The sequence below is a fragment of the Henckelia pumila genome, chromosome 4, assembly GCF_033568475.1.
Source record: "Henckelia pumila isolate YLH828 chromosome 4, ASM3356847v2, whole genome shotgun sequence".
NCBI lineage: Eukaryota > Viridiplantae > Streptophyta > Magnoliopsida > Lamiales > Gesneriaceae > Henckelia > Henckelia pumila.
The window spans coordinates 204455689-204474923 of record NC_133123.1 but is presented as its reverse complement, the minus strand read 5'-3'; the positions used below and the strand labels follow the sequence as shown (position 1 = coordinate 204474923).

The following is a 19235-nucleotide window of genomic DNA, read 5'->3' as shown; positions in this document are numbered from 1 at the left end:
TTCCGAGTAAGTTGTGTCAGAGGTCGAGACAGCTGCGAGAAATTCGCGATAAAGCGACGATAATATCATCCTAGGCCCAAAAAACTACGGATCTTAGCTACCGTTATCGGATGCGACCAGTTCATTACAGCCCCAATCTTGCTCAGATCCACAGAAACTCTATCCCTGAATATAATGTGGCCAAGAAATACCACCCGATCTAGCCAGAACTCACACTTACTCAACTTAGCGTACAACTGTCTATTCCTTAGAGTTTGCAACACAAGCCTCAGATGGTACGCGTGTTCATTCACATCATGTGAATACACCAAGATATCATCTTTGAAAAACTTGTCCAAAAATTCTCGAAATACACGATTCATCAATTCCATGAATATATCTGGTGCATTAGTCAACCCAAATGGCATCACTGGGAACTCATAATGCCCATACCTGGTCCTGAATGCTGTCTTGGCTATATCTTGATCTCGGACTCGCATCTAATGGTATCGAGACCTCAAATTAATCTTCGAATAAACCAAAGTACCCTACAACTGATCAAACAGATCATCTATTCGAGGCAAAGGATATTTATTTTTTATTGTTACCCTGTTCAACTATCGATAGTCAATGCACAGGCGCATAGACCCATCCTTCTTCTTCACAAAAAAAATAGACGCTCCCTAAGGAGAAACACTGGGACGAATATAACCCTTGTCCGACAGATCCTGAATCTGATATTTCAACTCACGCATCTCTTACAGAGCTAGATGATACGGTGCTCGAGAAAATAGGAGAAGTCCTTGGCATCAAATCTATGTCAAACTTAACTTCATGCACTGAAGGAAACCATGGAATCTCATATGAAAAAACATCTGGGAATTCATTCACAACTGGAATATTCTCAATACCAACATTTTTAGCGAATGTATCAACTGCAGTAGCCTTGCGCGCCAGACTCCAAAGCTCGACAAACTTTAAAAGTGAATATCAAAGGCATTTGATATCGCGCTCCCTCACCATAGAAGAACCAGCTATCATCACCAACCAGATGAAATCTTACCAATCTCTGGTAACAACCCACTGAATCTCGGTACGTGTTCAACACATCGATTCCCAAAATGCAATCAAAATCCTCCATTGCTAATATCATGAGATTCACTATCAAAACATTACCTTCAAACTCTAAAGGGCAACCCAACACTAAACTCTTAGCCGTCGTAGACTGACCCGTCGGAGTAGAAACAACAACCATTGTGTCTAGTAAGATGCATGACAACTTATACTTCTTAACAAAACATGCAAAACTGAAAGAATGAGATGCACCAAAGTCAATGAGTGCAAAAGATGGTATATCAAATAACAGGAACGTACCTGCTATATCGTTCTCATTCTCATCCACTGTCTGATCATGTTTCAAGACAAACACTTGAATGGAAGCACGAGGTTTCAGATTAGAACCCCCTGTCAACTGTCCCTTAGGTCTCTGATGCACTGAAGCCTGAGAACCTGAACCTGAGCCAGAACCAGCTCCCTCGGACTGTGGACAATCCTTATTTAGGTGGTCAAATCTCTCTGTATCGGAAACATGCCCATGAAATCTTCCGGCACCTGTTGGCAGGATGATTCCCTCCACAATGTCTGCAAGGACCCTGATTCTTCCTGCCAAAACGCATCACATCTCCGGATCCTGAGGAAGAAGAATTAGAACCAAACTTCTTGAATGACTGAGCACGAGGAACCAAAGAACTCACGGGTCTAGAAAAAAAGAAGGACCTGTTACGACGGATACTGTCCTTGTCCTGGTGACATCGACTCACTAGTCCCTCATAAGTCATGTCATCTCCCACAACAACTCGATCATGGATATATGGATTAAGGCCCCGAAGGAACAGATTATACTTCAAATCCGTGCTATCAGAAATCTGGGGGCAATAGGGCAGCAACTCAAAGAACTTCAACTGGTACTCATCAATTGACATCGATCCCCGTCACAAACTCAGCAACTCGCTCGCCTTCGCCTGTCGAAGAGCAGGAGGAAAATACAGCTTATGGAACGTTGTGCGGAACTTATCCCAGGTAGCAACTCCTGGGGCTGAAATAAAAGGTGCAGATGCAGAATACCACCACTTCCAAGCTCGTCCTTCTACCAGGAAATCAAGAGTATCCACCTGCTGCACCTCAGTGCATCGAAACTCTCGAAAACAAACCTCCATACGCCGTAGCCAGTTCCCTGCATCCTCTGGTGAATCTCCTCCGACTAAGGGTTGCAGACCCATCTGCATAAACCTATTCATGCTGAAACTCCTATGATCATCATGGCGATGGTGATGAAGGCCCCCACGATGCCCTCGATCGTCCTGATCACTCCAGCGTCTGCCTACGCTGTCGTGGCTACTCTCGTCACCATGACCCGCCATCTACACGATGATTAAAGGTTAATCCAAATTTCCACAATCTAGATCCCAAGATTACTACTATGCATTCTCTGATATCATAAATGTAGTGACCCACGCCGTGATCACCTACTAATCAGAAGCTTAAGCATGCATTTAACTTAATTAAAAGAATCATAAAAAAAATCAGTGGAAAAGCATAAATAAATTCCCAAAATGAAATAATTAAGATACAAACAAATCTAAATCTGTATCAACTCAAATACATCAAAAACAATAGCCTAGGAAAACCCTGCTGGTCATCCATCGCCTAAGCCCTCTTGAAACCACCCGCCTCATCCAGCCGCAGACCTGCCCCATAGAATAGGGTGTCCAGATACAACAAAGTACGAGACATGAGCATGATAAGCTCAGTACGAGAGTATGAGTATACAATATTATATGTGCATGTATGCAAGCGAACTAGGTACCAAGACACTCAGGTCAAGAAATTAGCTCATAGACCGGGCCTAGGGTATATAGCACGCTGCGCCGTCGCCTTAGGAGATGGCTCATATACCCAGTGGATAATGGTGACCTGATGCTAGTACAAGTGTTTAACCATCACGGTGACCTGACATAAGACTTATGTATCCAAACATCCATAAACTCGTAGGGTGAGCGCCCTACTACAGGATACCTCTAAGGTGAAGGCTCAATATGCTCATGTATGCAACATACAGTCGTGTCATGTTGTATATATAAAGACATATAAAACATGCAATCACATAATCCATACAAACACATAATACATGCATACTCAATCTGGATATCTCGAATAATAATTCCGTACCTCATATACTAGGCAAAGCTAGACCAGCTCTAATTCCAAGCCTATCGTCCGTACTATAATGCAAAGTACTCATGCATTATAATTTTATTCTAAAAGCCTTAACTACGCTATAGCATACTCCCTATTTACTATAAGAAGCCAGAGCTAACTTGGGCACCACTCTGCAGCACCCTCGGAGCGCCTTGTCAATTCTTGGACCAAGCCTAGGAAGGCTGGAATTACCCCAAAACACCTAGAAAACACATATACGGAGAGAGAAGCTATAGAATTTGGTGTGAGAAATGAAATCTCAGATGACCTATTTATAGACAACGATCGAAGGCTCCGATCGCCAGATCGGAAGCTGTGATCTCGCATGCAGGCCACGTGTGGATTGGCTACGATCGGAAGCTCCGATCTCGTACGTGTTCGATCAACCTTGATACCCCATTGCATGCATGGCTGAGAGAAGATCGGAATCTCCAATCTCACTTCGGAAGCTACGATCCTGACGTAGCTTCTGAACTACAAACATTTCTTTCGAACTGATCGGAGGCTCCGATCCTGAGTTCAGAAGCTCTGAACTATCCTTAGTCCAAAACTTCATATTTTGTCTGATTAATTCCAAATTAAGCCCCTAATACATGCTTAACCATTTTTACTTATTTAATCTAGTAAAATGGAGCCGCGCTACTACAAAAAGTCTTAAAGATAAAAAGACACGAGACTTGGTACTAAAAAGGAAAGTCGCATGCAATGAACTCACACCTTTAAGCATAAAATTCCATAACTTTAACGAGAAATGAGACTTGGAACTGTAAACAAATCACATACAAAGAATTCACGCAACTTTACTAAAACTCATGCTTTTAAACACGAACTTTACTCACACTTGAACTAATTTAACTTTACTCACACATTGAAACATAAACTTTCATATACTTCAACTTTAAAATTTCCTCGGTAACTTTCATAAATTTTAAGTTTAAACATCCTCTGTGAATTTAGATCCTCGATTGTGACCCTCTTTTATTTTGATCGATCAATGGCTACAGTACTATGCCGACAAAGAAGCCAAGATTTCTCCTGGCCCCACATTGCCCCTCTATGGTAAGGAAACCAAGATTTCTCCCAGCCCCTCCTTACACATCTGGTGGTAAGGAAACCAAGATTACTCCCTGCCCCTCCTTACACGTCTGGGTGGTAAGGAAACCAAGATTACTCTCGGCCCCTCCTTACACGTCTAAACGTCACAATCAACTTTTCTCATTCAAACTATTACTTTAACTTCACCTCAAACTTTTCTTTAAATCTAAATCGTGAAGGAGATTTTACTCAATTTGTTTAAGACTTTACTCCACTCAATGAATGAGAGCAACACACTCGAATATTCAACTTTAGGGGATGTAAAACCAAGCTTTAAAACCATAATGAAGGATGATGAAGTGGCTGCCATTAATCTATCTAGTCACCCAAGTCACACGTCGAATGTTCAAACCGTAAAATCCATAACTTGACCATTCCTTAACCAAATTAACTTTCGTTTGAACCGACACCCTCTATGAATCATAAATTAACCCATGGACCAAATTATAGCCTCCAAAGCCAACCCGAGCAAACCTATAAAAATGGATTTCCGGAGAGCCCCTAATCTCACAAAAAATATGCACTAACCACCTCGAATTGTCACGCCTCAAACTCGACCATAACTATCCCGAATCGCTCCCAATTTATACTAACGCGACCACAAAATCCTAAAATTGGTCTTGGATCAGGCCTCGGACAGCCCCTGACACTAGAACCCGCCCCATGAACAGATTCCCAGACAGCCCAAGACGACGACTAAAAATCTGCACTATTACTCCCCTTAAGCTTTGACCTCTTCAACCCATGAACCAATCGAGTAACCAATTTCCAGCCTACAAACTAACACCAACAAAATCACTTAGACCACATTGAACCCTCGAGCCAAGCCCTTACACCCGAAGCTCGCTCGAAGTCCAATTCTTGACCGACTTGCCCCAACCGATAATCCTCTACTACACGGCCTAACTCCAGCCCACTACCCCAGCACCTCCAGCCCTTTTAACCATATCAACCTCACCAAAGCACCCTCCAAACACCAATAACCAGCCTAGGCATCCCCCTTAAAATACACTTATCAAAATTTTCAGAAATCGAGCTCCAACGCCTCTTGAAACAAGCTGAATTTTTTAAAATACCAAGGCACAAATAAAGTATCAATCCACACACATAGGGGTGTCAAAACTCAACCCAACCCGTCAATCTGACACGACCAAACCCAAAAAATATCAGGTTATGGTTGAGGGTTTTGGGTTTGGGTCGAATAGGGTTGACCCGAAAGCTAACCCGAAAAAATTAATCGGGTTTGGGTTGGGTTTGGGTCAACCCGGGTTGACTCAAAATGACCCGAAACTTTTAATTATTATTATTTTTATATAGAATTAAGATAGATTTACTACATTTTTATATGTTGTATGTTTAAAAAAAATATTATAAATTGATATAATAGATTTTCTTCATTTATACAATTTTTAATTATTAAAATATTTTTTTATTTTTTGTAATAAGTATACTTTAAATTTTTTATAAAAAAAATTCAAATTTAAATTATATATAAGCTAAGATTTTGTTATTATGTGATTAAATTAAATATTATTATTATTATTTTGTGTTTTGAATTTTTATTTTATAATTTTGTTAAAAATAAAAAATTAAATCGGGTTAGTTCGGGTTGATAGGGTTAGTCGGGTTAGCCGGGTTCGGGTTCGGGTTGAGCATTTTTGGGTTAATTCGGGTTCGGGTCGGGTTCGGGTTGAAGGATTTTTTAGAATTATTTTCGTCAACCTGACACGAACCCACCCAACCCACCCGAATTGACACCCCTACACACACATACCATATCTCATTTTGACCCCAAAACACACATGAAATTCGAATTCAAGCAAAGAATCCCTAATGATTTTTTTTTCAAATTTCGAAATGCATACAAAACCACTAAGCCTCAACTCCCAAATCACTTCTTAACATTAAATCACATGTAAATCTCGAATTTGTACAAGCATGGCCACTGATTTTTCAATATAAATCGAAACCCTAGCTCTAATATTGGGGAAAAATCGAAATAAACATAAGAACACAACAAAAATCATAATAGCTTTGCAAAGTGGTAAAGAAAATGTCTTATACTTGTCTTTAAATCCAAAAAAATCAAGAAAAGAGATGGAATGGGGGGTGAGAATCGAGCAACACAGCTTCTTATAAACCTTCCTTCAGACGTGCTCCGGCCGGGGAGGGGTGGCTATGGTGGCTGCCGGCGGTGAGGGAGGGTGGCCGAAGGGATTGGCGGGAACTCAAATCTCAAAAATTAAAATTATAAATATTAAAATGAAATTTAGGATTTTAATCTAGATTATGAAATTCTTGACGCTATAATACCTCGGAACTCAAGAATTCTTTTTAAATTAATATTTAAACATTTTGATGTCACAAAAATATAATAAATATTTAAATAATAAACAATGTGATTAAAATAATTTAAATAAATAGCCAAAAATTTAAAAGTCATTTAAATAAAATACATCAGCGGGATTAAAAATCTTTAAAACGACTTGGACAATAAAAAACATTTAAATAAATAAGCTAGACATTTAAAAATCATTTAAATAAATAAATAAGTGGGATTTTTAAGTTATTTTAAATTAGTAAACAGTACAACTAAAATCATTTAAATAAGCAAGCTTAAACCTTTAAAATCATTAAAATTGTTAAGTTGCACCATAAAAATCATTTACATAAATAAACTTAAAAAAATTAAAAGCACCAGTTAAATCGTTAGTAAAATAAAATTATTTAAATACAAAATTAATATTTTTATTAACTCATAATTAAATAAAGGATTTAAATCAACTAAACTTAAAAATAATAATCACAATATTTATATAATTTAATACATTTGATTTAGTGGATAGGATTTTAGGTACTACAAGTATGCATCCTAGCCCCTGTCCAAAGGAATCAGTGTAAATCATATAGCCTCCCAATCCCGATGGTAGAGCAAGCACAAGTGTAGTGGTCAGACGTTTACGAATATTTTTAAAAGATTTCTCACATTCAGAAGACCAAGCAAAAAGAACATCCTTTCAAGTAAGCTGTGTCAAAGATCTGGCTAACTGGGAAAAATTCTCAATGAACCGATGGTAATATCCAGCTAGACTCATGAAACTACGGATCTCAGCTACTGTCGTAGGTCGAGCCAATACAGCATTGCCTCGACCTTACTTGTATCCACCAATATTCCTTTTCTGGATATAACGTGACCAAGAAACACAACTCAATCCATCCAGAATTTACAGTTTATCAGTTTAGCATATAATTTCTTTTCCCGTAACATTTGCAAGACAATTCTCAAATGTTGTGCGTGCTCATCCCTATCATGTGAATATACCAGAATATTATCAATGAAGACAATCACAAATTTATCTAGATAATCTCGAAGATTCATTAGATCCATAAAGACTGCATATTCGTCAGACCGAAGGGCATCACTAGGAATTCATAATGTCTTTACCTAGTACGAAAAGTAGTCTTAGGAATATCTGAGTCGCGAACACTCAACTGTTGGTATCCCAATCTCAGATCAATCTAAGAGTATACAGAAGTACCCTGTAGTTGATCAAACAGGTCATCAATGTGTGGCAATGGGTACTTGTTCTTAATGGTGACGCGATTCAACTACCGGTAATCAATACACAGCCGCATCGATCCATCTTTCTTTTTCACAAACAAGACTAGTGCTCCACAAGGAGAAACACTCGGGCGAATATATCCCTTGTCCAGCAAATCTTGTAATTGCTATTTCAACTCCCACATCTTTGAGGATCCAGATGATACGGTGCTTGGGATATCAAAGATGTTCCTGGCAATAAATCAATGTCAAATTCGACCTCACATACAGGAGAAAAACCAAGAATATCATCCGAAAAAATATCAGAGAATTCATTGACTACTAGGATATGATCAATACCATGACTACTTTTGTTAGTATCAACAACATAGATGAGATAGTCTTCCTCGCCAGATCCTAAGGCATGACAGGCCTTCAGAGCCAACAAAAGAGGCATCGGGAGTCGCGCGCCCTCACCATAAAAATATCAACTGTCACCCTTGTCTAGATGAAACTGAACCAGTATTTGGTAAAAGTCCACATTATCATGATATAATGTCAGCATATCAATTCCCAAGATACAATCAAAATTTGACATAGCTAAGATCATCAGATTCATAGTCAAGAAATGACCCTCAGATTCTAACAAACATACCATCACTAGACTTTTAGTTATCATCTCCTGACCCATAGGAGTAGATACAACTAAATCAAGATCTAGGAACACATAGGGCAATTTGTACTTCTTAACAAAATGGCTAGATATAAATGAATGTGATGCAACAGTATCAATCAAAACAAGTGCATGTATGCCGCATAGTAAGAAAGTACCTGCTAGCATACTGTCACTTTCAGCATTCGCCCGGTCCTGACTGAGAGCATAAACCTGCCCTTGAGTCTGGGGTTGGAGGGTAGAAGTACTCAAAGGTACTGGATGCTGATACGGCTGGACAGAAGCGTGAGACCCACTAGAAGTTCCAGAACTAGTGCCTCTTATCCGGTGAGGACAATCTTGAAGTAAATGCCCTTTCTCATCGCAAATAAAACAAGCTCCAGATGACCTCTAGCATTCCTCAGTCATATGCTTCCTTCCAAACTGATCACCGAGTCCTTCCTTCTTCTTCTTTTTCCCAAATTGGAAAAATCCTCGAGATCCAGAAGAAGTAGAAGTCGAAGTAGAAGTAGAACTAGAACCCTAGATAAGCCACTACAAGAAAAAAAGGATACGACAACGAAAAACCGTTGTACTTTTAGGTGTTGTCGAAAGTATAACATACAACGGTTTATATTCGTTGTAGATTCCAACATATGTCAACGGTTTATAACCGTTGTCTTAAGTTGCCTTTTACAACAGTTATAAACCGTTGTCTATGTTGACATACGACAATATATTTGCAACATTTTATATTCATTGTCGTATGTTGAAACTATTCAACCACATTTAAAACAGATGTCTTATGTAGGTGTACGACAACAGTTCTGCAACAGTTTAAATCCGTTGTCTTCTAAGGCTTACGACAACAGTTTTGCAACAGGTTAAATCCGTTGTTGTTTCTTAAATAAAAAAAATAATATACAAATTTTTAATATTATAAATCAATCAAAATTTAAAATTTTTAAAATAAAATTTAATATACAATTTTCCAATATTACAAAACATCATATCAAAGAAACAAACTTTACAAGGTAATCTTGAAACTTGGCAGTTCATAAAAGAGTTGATGCCCCGCTAGCCAAGTTGTGGCTAAGGGCTTTGAGAGTCTCTTATTGTAAACAATCTTTGTTTAATATAATTTACATTCATTAATGGCATTTTCTTTATCTTTCTTCATAATGTTATATTGTGATATACTATTGTTGTTTTGATAAAGACCTTGAATATACTATAGTGTAAGTAAGATGAGATAGTGAATAAAGAGAGATCACTAACATGAAACATATCTTATAGTCACTGTATATTCTAAACAGTTCCTAGTCAATTCAGCCGTCCGCAAATAAGGATAAGGATCGCTCGAGATCGAGACTAGCATTTACGATGCCAAGTACCACGTTTCATTGGTATGGAACATAGAGATGTTCAAAGCATGCAAATGGATATTTATATGATGAATGATCGAACTAACCTATTTGGACTTTCCAAGTGGTTATTATTAATTGAGTGGATAAGTCCGCGGTTTTGGTTGTACACCATTAGTCCTTACTACTTGAAACATCATGGAGACTCTATATGCTAGTACTATACTTTGACTCTTTTACCAACTCTATGAGGGTCATCAGGTGTCGGGATTGGGTACAGTTACGACACATATAAGAGTCGATGCTTTGTTGTCAAGGATTCACCACATGCTTGCGAGTGTGGATATCCTATGCAATCTGAGGAGATATTAGTGTGACAAATCTCTGGCCAGAGTACTCGATGTGATTTAGGTTACTTGGTTTCCTAGTAGCACATGCGATGTCACTATTTGATCTTCAAGATGCATTGCATAGTTATCGAATCTCGAACGACTCTCGATGTACCAATGGATGTTGATTCGATCGGGATATATGGATGAAGGGACCGTACTGTACGCTAACCAAAACCTACTGGTTCTTGCAGGCACTATCAGTGATACCTAGGGAATCATGGGGCGATGTTTCTAGGCGCTCTTACCATGATTCGATGGGTAAGTCGGAAATTGTTGTTCCGAGTCACAAGGAGTTGTGAGCCCACGGCTAGCTGTATCCCTGAACCATTGAGGGTCACACAAGTAATGGATTATTAATCCCCGTTGAGATAGTTAAATTTAAAGAGTTAAATTTAATGAAAGAGAAGTTGGACTTCTAAACTAAAGGGAGTGAAATTTCCTAAAATGACATAGGGATGGACATTTTTGGAAAGCACTGAATTCGGATTCAGAAAAATTATCTTGACTTTAAAAGGTGCAGAAATGGTTTCTGTGCACATTGGTGAAATCAGTTTATCAATCGGAGTCATGATGAATTTTATATTAATTTCTATAATAACAGGCTTGGCTTGTTGGGCTTAAGTTATGGATCATGGGCCCTAAGGAGTTAGTGTCCTAATAGACTTATAACTTAATCTAGCCTAAAAATTATATATATATATATATATATATATATATATGTGTGTGTGTGTGTGTGTGTGTGTGTGTGTGTGTAGTTTTCGAAAATACTAAGGAATTCAATCTTGCAATTTTTGAAAATCACACATATTATTCCAAGGGGAATTTTCGAATTCCTCTACTCTTTTTTGAGAGAATTCAGTCTGTGATTTTTATGAAAAATTACATTCTGAATTGACAGATCAAATCTGTTTAATCTCTTCGATAAAAATTTGATTGATTTCTAGTGGAATCAATCAGAGGGTTTTAGTTTTCTGTTCGTGGACCTAAATCCGGAGATTGATAGAGCAAGTCATCAGCTCCTGGGATGTACAACAAGAGCAGATTAATCTGTTGGAGTCCATAATCAAGACATAGCTTGAAGAGGTAAAATATTAATTGTTATTATTATTTTACTTGCATAATTTAATCGTTAGGATTTGATACCCATGATATAGAATCGTTCCATATAAAATTTTTTAAACTTCCGCTGCACCGGGTATCAGATCTATGATCTGAAAACGTGTTCCAACAGTGGCAAAGCTCCTAAGTATTCATACTTAAGGATATGGGGATGTCCTGCTTACGTGAAGAAGACAGTAGGAGATAAGTTGGATAGTCGATCCACCTTATGTTATTTTGTAGGGTATCCGAAGAATTCAATCGGATATTATTTCTATCATTATCCTACTAAAACAAAAGTGTTTGTTTCGAGGAATGCCACCTTCATTGAGAAGGAGTTCTTACTTGATAAGAAAGGCAAGATGATGGAACTCGAAGAAATTCGAGAAGAACCCGAGATACAAAATAACGATCCCACATATCAGGAACCATTAAACGACACGCCTCTTTCTAGAAGATCCGAGAGGACTTCTAGACCTTCTATTCGATATTGTCTACTTCTTGAAGGGGATCAAAGTGAACCCGACATTGGATGTGATCCAAGAAACTTCAAGGAAGCAATTTCTAATGCAGATTCAAATTTATGGCTTGAAGCTATGCAGTCGGAAATAGACTCGATGCATACAAACCAAGTTTGGTCTTTAGTAGATCCTCCCGATGGAATTGTTCCAATAGGGTATAAATGGATCTACAAGAGAAAACTTGAGCCTAATGGTAAGGTACTGACCTACAAGGCATGATTGGTAGAAAAAGGTTATACTTAAAGACAAGGAGTTGACTATGATGAAACCTTTTCACTAGTCGCAATGTTCAAGTCCATAAGAATCATTATTTCCATAGCAGCTTGGTATGACTATGAGATATGGCAAATGGATGTGAAGACTGCATTTCTTAATGGAAACATTAAGGAAGAAATCTATATGATGCAGCCTGAGGGATTCACATCCATGGGAAGCGAGCATAAGGTATGCAAGCTTCAGAGATCAATTTATGGTCTCAAACAGGCATCAAGAAGTTGGAACCAGAAATTTGATGAAACAATAAAGGATTTTGGTTTCATCAAGAACGTGGAGGAACCATGCGTGTACAAGAAAGTAGTTAAGGATGCTGTGACATTCTTAGTACTTTATGTTGATGACATCCTACTCATTGGGAATGATGTAGGGATGTTGCAGTCAACAAAGATATGGTTATCAGGTAGATTCTCGATGAAGGATTTGGGTGAGGCATCCTATATTCTAGGAATACAGATCTATAGAGATAGATCTAAGAGAATGATAGGAGTCACTCAAGCAACCTACATCGACACCATATTGAAAAGGTTTTCTATGGATGAGTCCAAGAGAGGACATCTACCTATGTTTCATGGAGTTTCTCTATCCAAGTCTATGTCTCCCAAGACTGATGAAGAGATAGAGAAAATGACACACATATCATATGCATCAGCCATAGGTAGTATTATGTATGGGATGATATCTATCAGACCAGATGTAGCCTTTGCTCTGAGTGTCACGAGCAGATATCAGGCCAATCCCGGTCAAATGCATTGGAAAGCTGTGAAGGATATTCTAAAGTACTTGAGAAGGACTAAGAATATATTCATGGTTTATGGAGGAAGAGAATTGAAATTGGAAGGCTATACTGACTCTAGCTTCCAAAGTGACGTGGATGACTCGAAGTCAACCTCTGGATTTGTATTCATGCTCAATGGCGGTGCTGTCTCTTGGAAGAGTTCCAAGCAGGACACCACAGCGGATTCCACCATTGAGGCAGAATACATAGCAGCATCAGCTGCTGCTAAAGAGGCCGTTTGGATGAGGAATTTCGTCCAAGAGTTGGGCGTAATTTCTGAAGCTGTTGGTCCAGTCCCGGTGTACTGTGAAAACACTGGTGCCATTGGTCAGGCAAAGGAACCAAGGTCTCATCAAAGATCCAAACACATACTGAGGAAATACCACATCATCCAAGAGATCGTGGAAAGAGGAGACATCACTGTCGAGAGAGTGGCCTCTGCAGACAATATCGCTGATCCACTTACAAAGCCCTTACCAGGACCATTGTTTGACAAACATCGCGAAGCAATGGGACTACGTAGTATGACTAGTTGGCTATAGGGCAAGTTGGAGATTGAAAGAGTTGATGCCCCGCTAGCCAAGTTGTGGCTAAGGGATTTGAGAGTCTCTTATTGTAAACAATCTTTGTTTAATATAATTTACATTCATTAATGGCATTTTCTTTATCTTTATTCATAATGTTATATTGTGATATACTATTGTTGTTTTGATAAAGACCTTGAATATACTATAGTGTAAGTAAGATGAGATAGTGAATAAAGAGAGATCACTATCATGAAACACATCTTATAGTCACTGTATATTCTAAATAGTTCCTAGTCAATTGAGCCGTCCGCAAATAAGGATAAGGATCGCTCGAGATCGAGACTAGCATTTGCGATGCCAAGTACCACATTTCATTGGTATAGAACATAGAGATGTTCAAAGCATGCAAATGGATATTCATATGATGAATGATCGAACTACCCTATTCGGACTTTCCAAGTGGTTATTATTAATTGAGTGGATAAGTTCGCGGTTTTGGTTGTACACCATTAGTCCTTACTACTTGAAACATCATGGAGACTCTATATGCTAGTACTATACTTTGACTCGTTTACCGACTCTATGAGGGTTATCAGGTGTCGGGATTGGGTACAGTTACGACACATATAGGAGTCGATACTTTGTTGTCAAGGATTCACCACACGCTTGCGATTGTGGATATCCTATGCGATCTGAGGAGATATTAGTGTGAAAAATCTTTGGTCAGAGTACTCGATGTGATTTAGGTTACTTGGTTTCCTAGTAGCACATGCAATGTCACTATTTGATCTTCAAGATGCATTGCATAGTTATCGAATCTCGAACGACTCTCGATGTACCAATGGTTGTTGATTCGATCGGGATATATGGATGAAGGGACCGTACTGTACGCTAACCAAAATCTATTGGTTCTTGTAGGCACTATCAGTGATACCTAGGGAATCATGGGGCGATGTTGCTAGGCGCTCTTACCATGATTCGATGGGTAAGTCGGAAATTGTTGTTCCGAGTCACAAGGAGTTGTGAGCCCACGGCTAGCTGTATCCCTGAACCATTGAGGGTCACACAAGTAATGGATTACTAATCCCCGTTGAGATAGTTAAATTTAAAGAGTTAAATTTAATGAAAGAGAAGTTGGACTTCTAAACTAAAAGGAGTGAAATTTTCTAAAATGACATAGGGATGGGCATTTTTGGAAATCACTGAATTCGGATTCAGAAAAATTATATTGACTTTAAAAGGTGCAGAAATGGTTTCTGTGCACATTGGTAAAATCAGTTTATCAATCGGAGTTATGATGAATTTTATATTAATTTCTATAATAACAGGCTTGGCTTGTTGAGCTTAAGTTATGGATTATGGGCCCTAAAGAGTTAGTGTCCTAATAGACTTATAACTTAATCTAGTCTAGAAATTATATATATATATATGTGTGTAGTTTTAGAAAATACTAAGGAATTCAATCTTGCAATTTTCAAAAATCACACATATTATTCCAAGGGGAATTTTCGAATTCCTCTACTCCTTTTTGAGAGAATTCAGTTTGTGATTTTTATGAAAAATTACATTCTGAATTGACAGATCAAATCTGTTTAATCTCTTCGATAAACATCTGATTGATATCTAGTGCAATCAATCAGAGGGTTTTAGTTTTCTGTTCGTGAACCTAATTCCGGAGATTGATCGAGCAAGTCATCAGTTCCTGGGATTTACAACAAGATCAGATTAATCTGTTGGAGTCCATAATCAAGCCATAGCTCGAAGAGGTAAAAAATATTAATTGTTATTATTATTTTACTTGCATAATTTAATCGTTAGGATTTGATACCCATGATATGGAATCGTTCCATATAAAAATTTTTAAACTTTCGCTGCACCGGGTATCAGATCTATGATCTGAAAACGTGTTCCAACAGTTCATCCTTTGTTAAACACAAGACACTTGACCTTGAAAGCATCAAAAATATTTCTAAGGAATCTGCTTGGTTGCACGATATGCATGTATTAGCCGCCTTCGTTGCCTTGAATATCTCATTTTTACGTGTAGCTTCAACCATGTATCTCTTCTCTTTTGCCTATTTGTGTATTAGTGTTGTTGCGTAATTTTCGCTCGCAAGCGCACGATGTCAAATTATAATATATGAATTAAGTCCAAGTCGATCCCACGGAGAATGAATAAATGATATTATAATAAATATTTGCGACTAATAAAATCCTAATTCTATGTAGAGCTACGAAAATGGTTTGATTTTTTTAAACTAAAATTTGCAAGAAACAAAACTAAATAACCACGAGTTAGATGAAAATTCAATAAGCGATGAATGCTAGAGGTTCGACTTCACTTGACTGTCCACCACAATTTATTTCTAATGATTGTTCAATTCTAAATTCTTCTAATGTATTAGCCAAGAATTCCTATTATTTTCTACTACCTCTCTCGAGTGTCAAGCAAAAATTTGTATTCAATAACAAACTCAATATCTCTATCAAAGTTCAATTATTAAATCCGATAAATAGCACAAGAATTCTTCTATGACTTCTATGGAGTTATATGCCTCTCAAACAATATAAACACCAAAAATGTATTTTCCTATGTTGTATTCAAAATCTCCTCTCTCGAGTGATATATTCTAAATCAATTATCATTCAATCTATGGTCATTAAATTGAAAGCATTAAAATCAGGAAAACTCAAATAAATTGTGCGAAGAATTCAAATATATAAATCAAAATATCTCAATCATGGTTTCCAGTCAAGATCCGTCTACCTTTAGACTAAGAAATTAGTTCATAACGCAATTAAAAATCAAATAAAACTTGTTCTTCCAACAATCCATCAAACTAGAAAAATAGAGTTCAAAGGAAAACTAGAACGAAGTAGAATTAAGCTTTTCCGTCGCCGGATGCCGCAGTCTTCCATCTTCGTACCGAGTTCTCGAGCTCTTGTTCTCCAAGTATTCCAAAGCCGACTCGTTCCCTGAAAAATTCTGAATATCTCGGTGTCTCTGAAAATTTCCTCCTTTTATATCTTGCTTCTAAGCCCAAAGAAAAGCCCACAATTATTTTCCAAAAATATCTGATCTAATTCCCTATTTCGCAGATATGCAAAATCTTCTAGGTTCCGCAGATGCACTAAAATAGGCCGCATATGCGTGACTTTGTTCGTTTCTAAACTTCTGGAACATCACGTAGATGCGTGAACTTTACCCGCAGATGCGGCCGTGGCTTCTTCAAATCTCTGGTTGTTATCGCTTCTGCATCATTTTTGTCGCATATGCATGACTTTGTTTTCTCAATTTCCTGGCTTCTCACGCAGATGCGTGGATTCGGCCGCATATGCGGTGACACTTGTTCTCAAACCTTTTATGCTTCTGCACCAAAATCTCATGCATATGCGCAAACATGATTCTTCAATTCCTTCAAATCTCTGCCATTCTCCGCTTCTGCGTGGAATTATCTGGCATATGCGGTTCTTCCCTATAAATTCTGATAGTCATGTTTGTGTTGTTTATTTTAATATCGTTTTGTTGTTGTTTTGCATGCATTTATATGTTGTAATTTAGCATTTTTTCGTATTTCATTTATCTTGTCTTCATAACATACTCCCGATTTTATTGTGCAGGATGTAACATTTTGGCTGGAATAATTGAAGTCATCTGCGCCATGATAATGTGTTGCTGCGTAGAAAAGAATAAGGAAAAGGAATGACATGAAGAAGACTTGTGATTGTGCTTGCATGGCTGAACCAAGAAGCGCGTTTGCGCATGTTATTAGCGCAAGGGAAGCACAAAATAGAGGAATCATGCACATTTGCGCTTTGAGGATTGTTGTTTGCACTACTTCTTGTGCAAACGCACAACTTGTTTGCACAAGAAAGATTTGTTTGCACTACTTCTTGTGCAAACGCACAACTTGTTTGCACAAGAAAGATGATCATATGCGCTGCTGAGATGTGCGAGAGATTTTTGAGATAAAAGAGGCCGCTCGATCGGTCAATTTTTACCGATCAAGCGGTGCCAAAAAATTGTGAAAACAGTAGGATTAAGATTTTGGGCTCGCTCGATCTTCAACATCTTACCGATCGATCGAGCGAGACGGGCTGTTCGGGAAAAAAGTCTGTAAATTAGGAATTTTTATTTTTAAGGACTCTAGCCTTAATTAAAATATATATCTCGAATTTTAGAGTCTGAGGAATCATTTTGAATATATTTTGGGCGGCGAGAGAGAAGAAACATCTGGCGGCTAGGTTTTATCTTTCTTGTTCTTAGTTTTAATTCATTTAATTTTTGTACTTGGTTAAGGAAGACGAAACCCTTTATTTTATTTACTTTGTGAGATTTTGATTTTCAATGTTTAATTTTTATCGAGTATCAAGAGTTTTTCTGATTTATTTCATGTTTGTGTGTTTAATTATTGGATTGATCACCTGATAATTCTTTCGTACAATCTATCGCTAAATTAGAATTCAAATCCGTAATTATTTGATTCATCTAATTTGTGAAGAAACTGCGTTTAATAATTTCTGCTGTTGAATTTGTTAAATAGCAGGAACAACAATTGACTAGGCTAAATACATCCGCTGGTGCATGTGTTGTCTAGATTCATCAGTTTCACTCATATGAATGCTACATTAGATTTTAATCTAGATCGCTGGTATTTGGGTTGATTTATTGGTAAGGGTTAATTTAGAACGCTGGTGTCTAATTAATTAAGATTAAGGTGGAACAGGAATTAGATTTTCAATGGTGACTATTCAATGAGAATTAATTATTTTTAGAGAATCGATGATCGAGTGAATGATTTCAAGGGTATAGTCGACCGATACCAAAGCTTGTTTTTAATTGATTTCTCTATTTTAATTTAATCTTGCATGTTAATTGATTTAAATTCCAAATCCCCTTTTATTTATTTCCAGTATTTTTAAGAACACAAATAAATTTCACTATCCTCGTGGGAACGATCCCTACTCTCGCTACTACATGTTTATTTAGTTAATCTGAGTTGGGTTAATTTGGGCGCGACACGACTAAGCACTACCAAATTTTGGCGTCGTTGCCAGGGAAGGTGTTTAATTTATTTTGTGTTTTTGTTTTTATTATTATTATTATTTTCTTTCACCGTTTTTTTTTTCTGTTTTTGCAAGAATTTTTGTGGTGTAATACTTTGAGATGTAAATCGACAAATATTCACAAGTTTTATCCAGCAACACGGAGAGCCTTTATACGCAGCATGGGAGAGATTCAAGGATTTAGCGACCATCTTCCGGTTTCATGATTTTTCTAACTGTTCTCCCCTTACATTTTTTCTTGATGGTTTGGATGCAGTGACAAGAAGATGAAAGAGTGGGTGCCCAGTGAGCCAACTTGTGGCTATGGGCTTTGATGACTCTTTGTACAAACGATCTTTTGTTTAATGTAATTTACACTTTTATTAATGGCAATGACTTTATCTTTCTTCATATTGTTATATTATGATATACTATTGTTGTTTTGATAAAGACCTTGAATATACTATAGTGTATGTAAGATGTGGTAGAACATGGGGATGTCTATCATGAAATACATCTTATAGTCACTGTATATTCTAAACTGTTCCTAGTCGATTGAGCCGTCCGATAATAAGGATAAGGATCGCTCGAGTTTGAGACTAGCTTTGCGATGCGGAGTACCACGTTTCATTGGTAGGGAACATGGAGATGTTCGAAGCATGCAAATGGATATTCATAGGATGAATAATCGAACTACCCTATCCGGACTTT

The 19235-nt window shown here is 37.6% G+C and overlaps 1 protein-coding gene across 1 annotated transcript; it reads right to left on the bottom strand.

Annotated features, from left to right (window-relative positions):
* Nucleotides 1–726: 726 nt before the first annotated feature.
* LOC140862645 (uncharacterized) lies at nucleotides 727–2399 on the bottom strand. The gene is made up of 4 exons (XM_073265678.1): nucleotides 1979–2399; nucleotides 1354–1641; nucleotides 1043–1239; nucleotides 727–954 (listed from the first exon to the last, which is right to left on the bottom strand). Exons 1-4 carry the CDS (start codon nucleotides 2397–2399, stop codon nucleotides 727–729), a joined length of 1134 nt encoding a protein of 377 aa, XP_073121779.1.
* Between the last annotated feature and the right edge of the window lie 16836 nt (nucleotides 2400–19235).

Excerpts from the sequence above, each read along its gene's own strand:
- LOC140862645 (XM_073265678.1), bottom strand. The coding sequence starts at position 2,399 with ATGGCGGGTCATGGTGACGAGAGTAGCCACGACAGCGTAGGCAGACGC. Across the intron at positions 1,642-1,978 it reads GAAGGCGAGCGAGTTGCTGA|GAAGAATCAGGGTCCTTGCA; the intron begins GTTTGTGACGGG and ends GCGTTTTGGCAG. Across the intron at positions 955-1,042 it reads TGGGTTGTTACCAGAGATTG|TTTGTCGAGCTTTGGAGTCT; the intron begins GTAAGATTTCAT and ends TCACTTTTAAAG.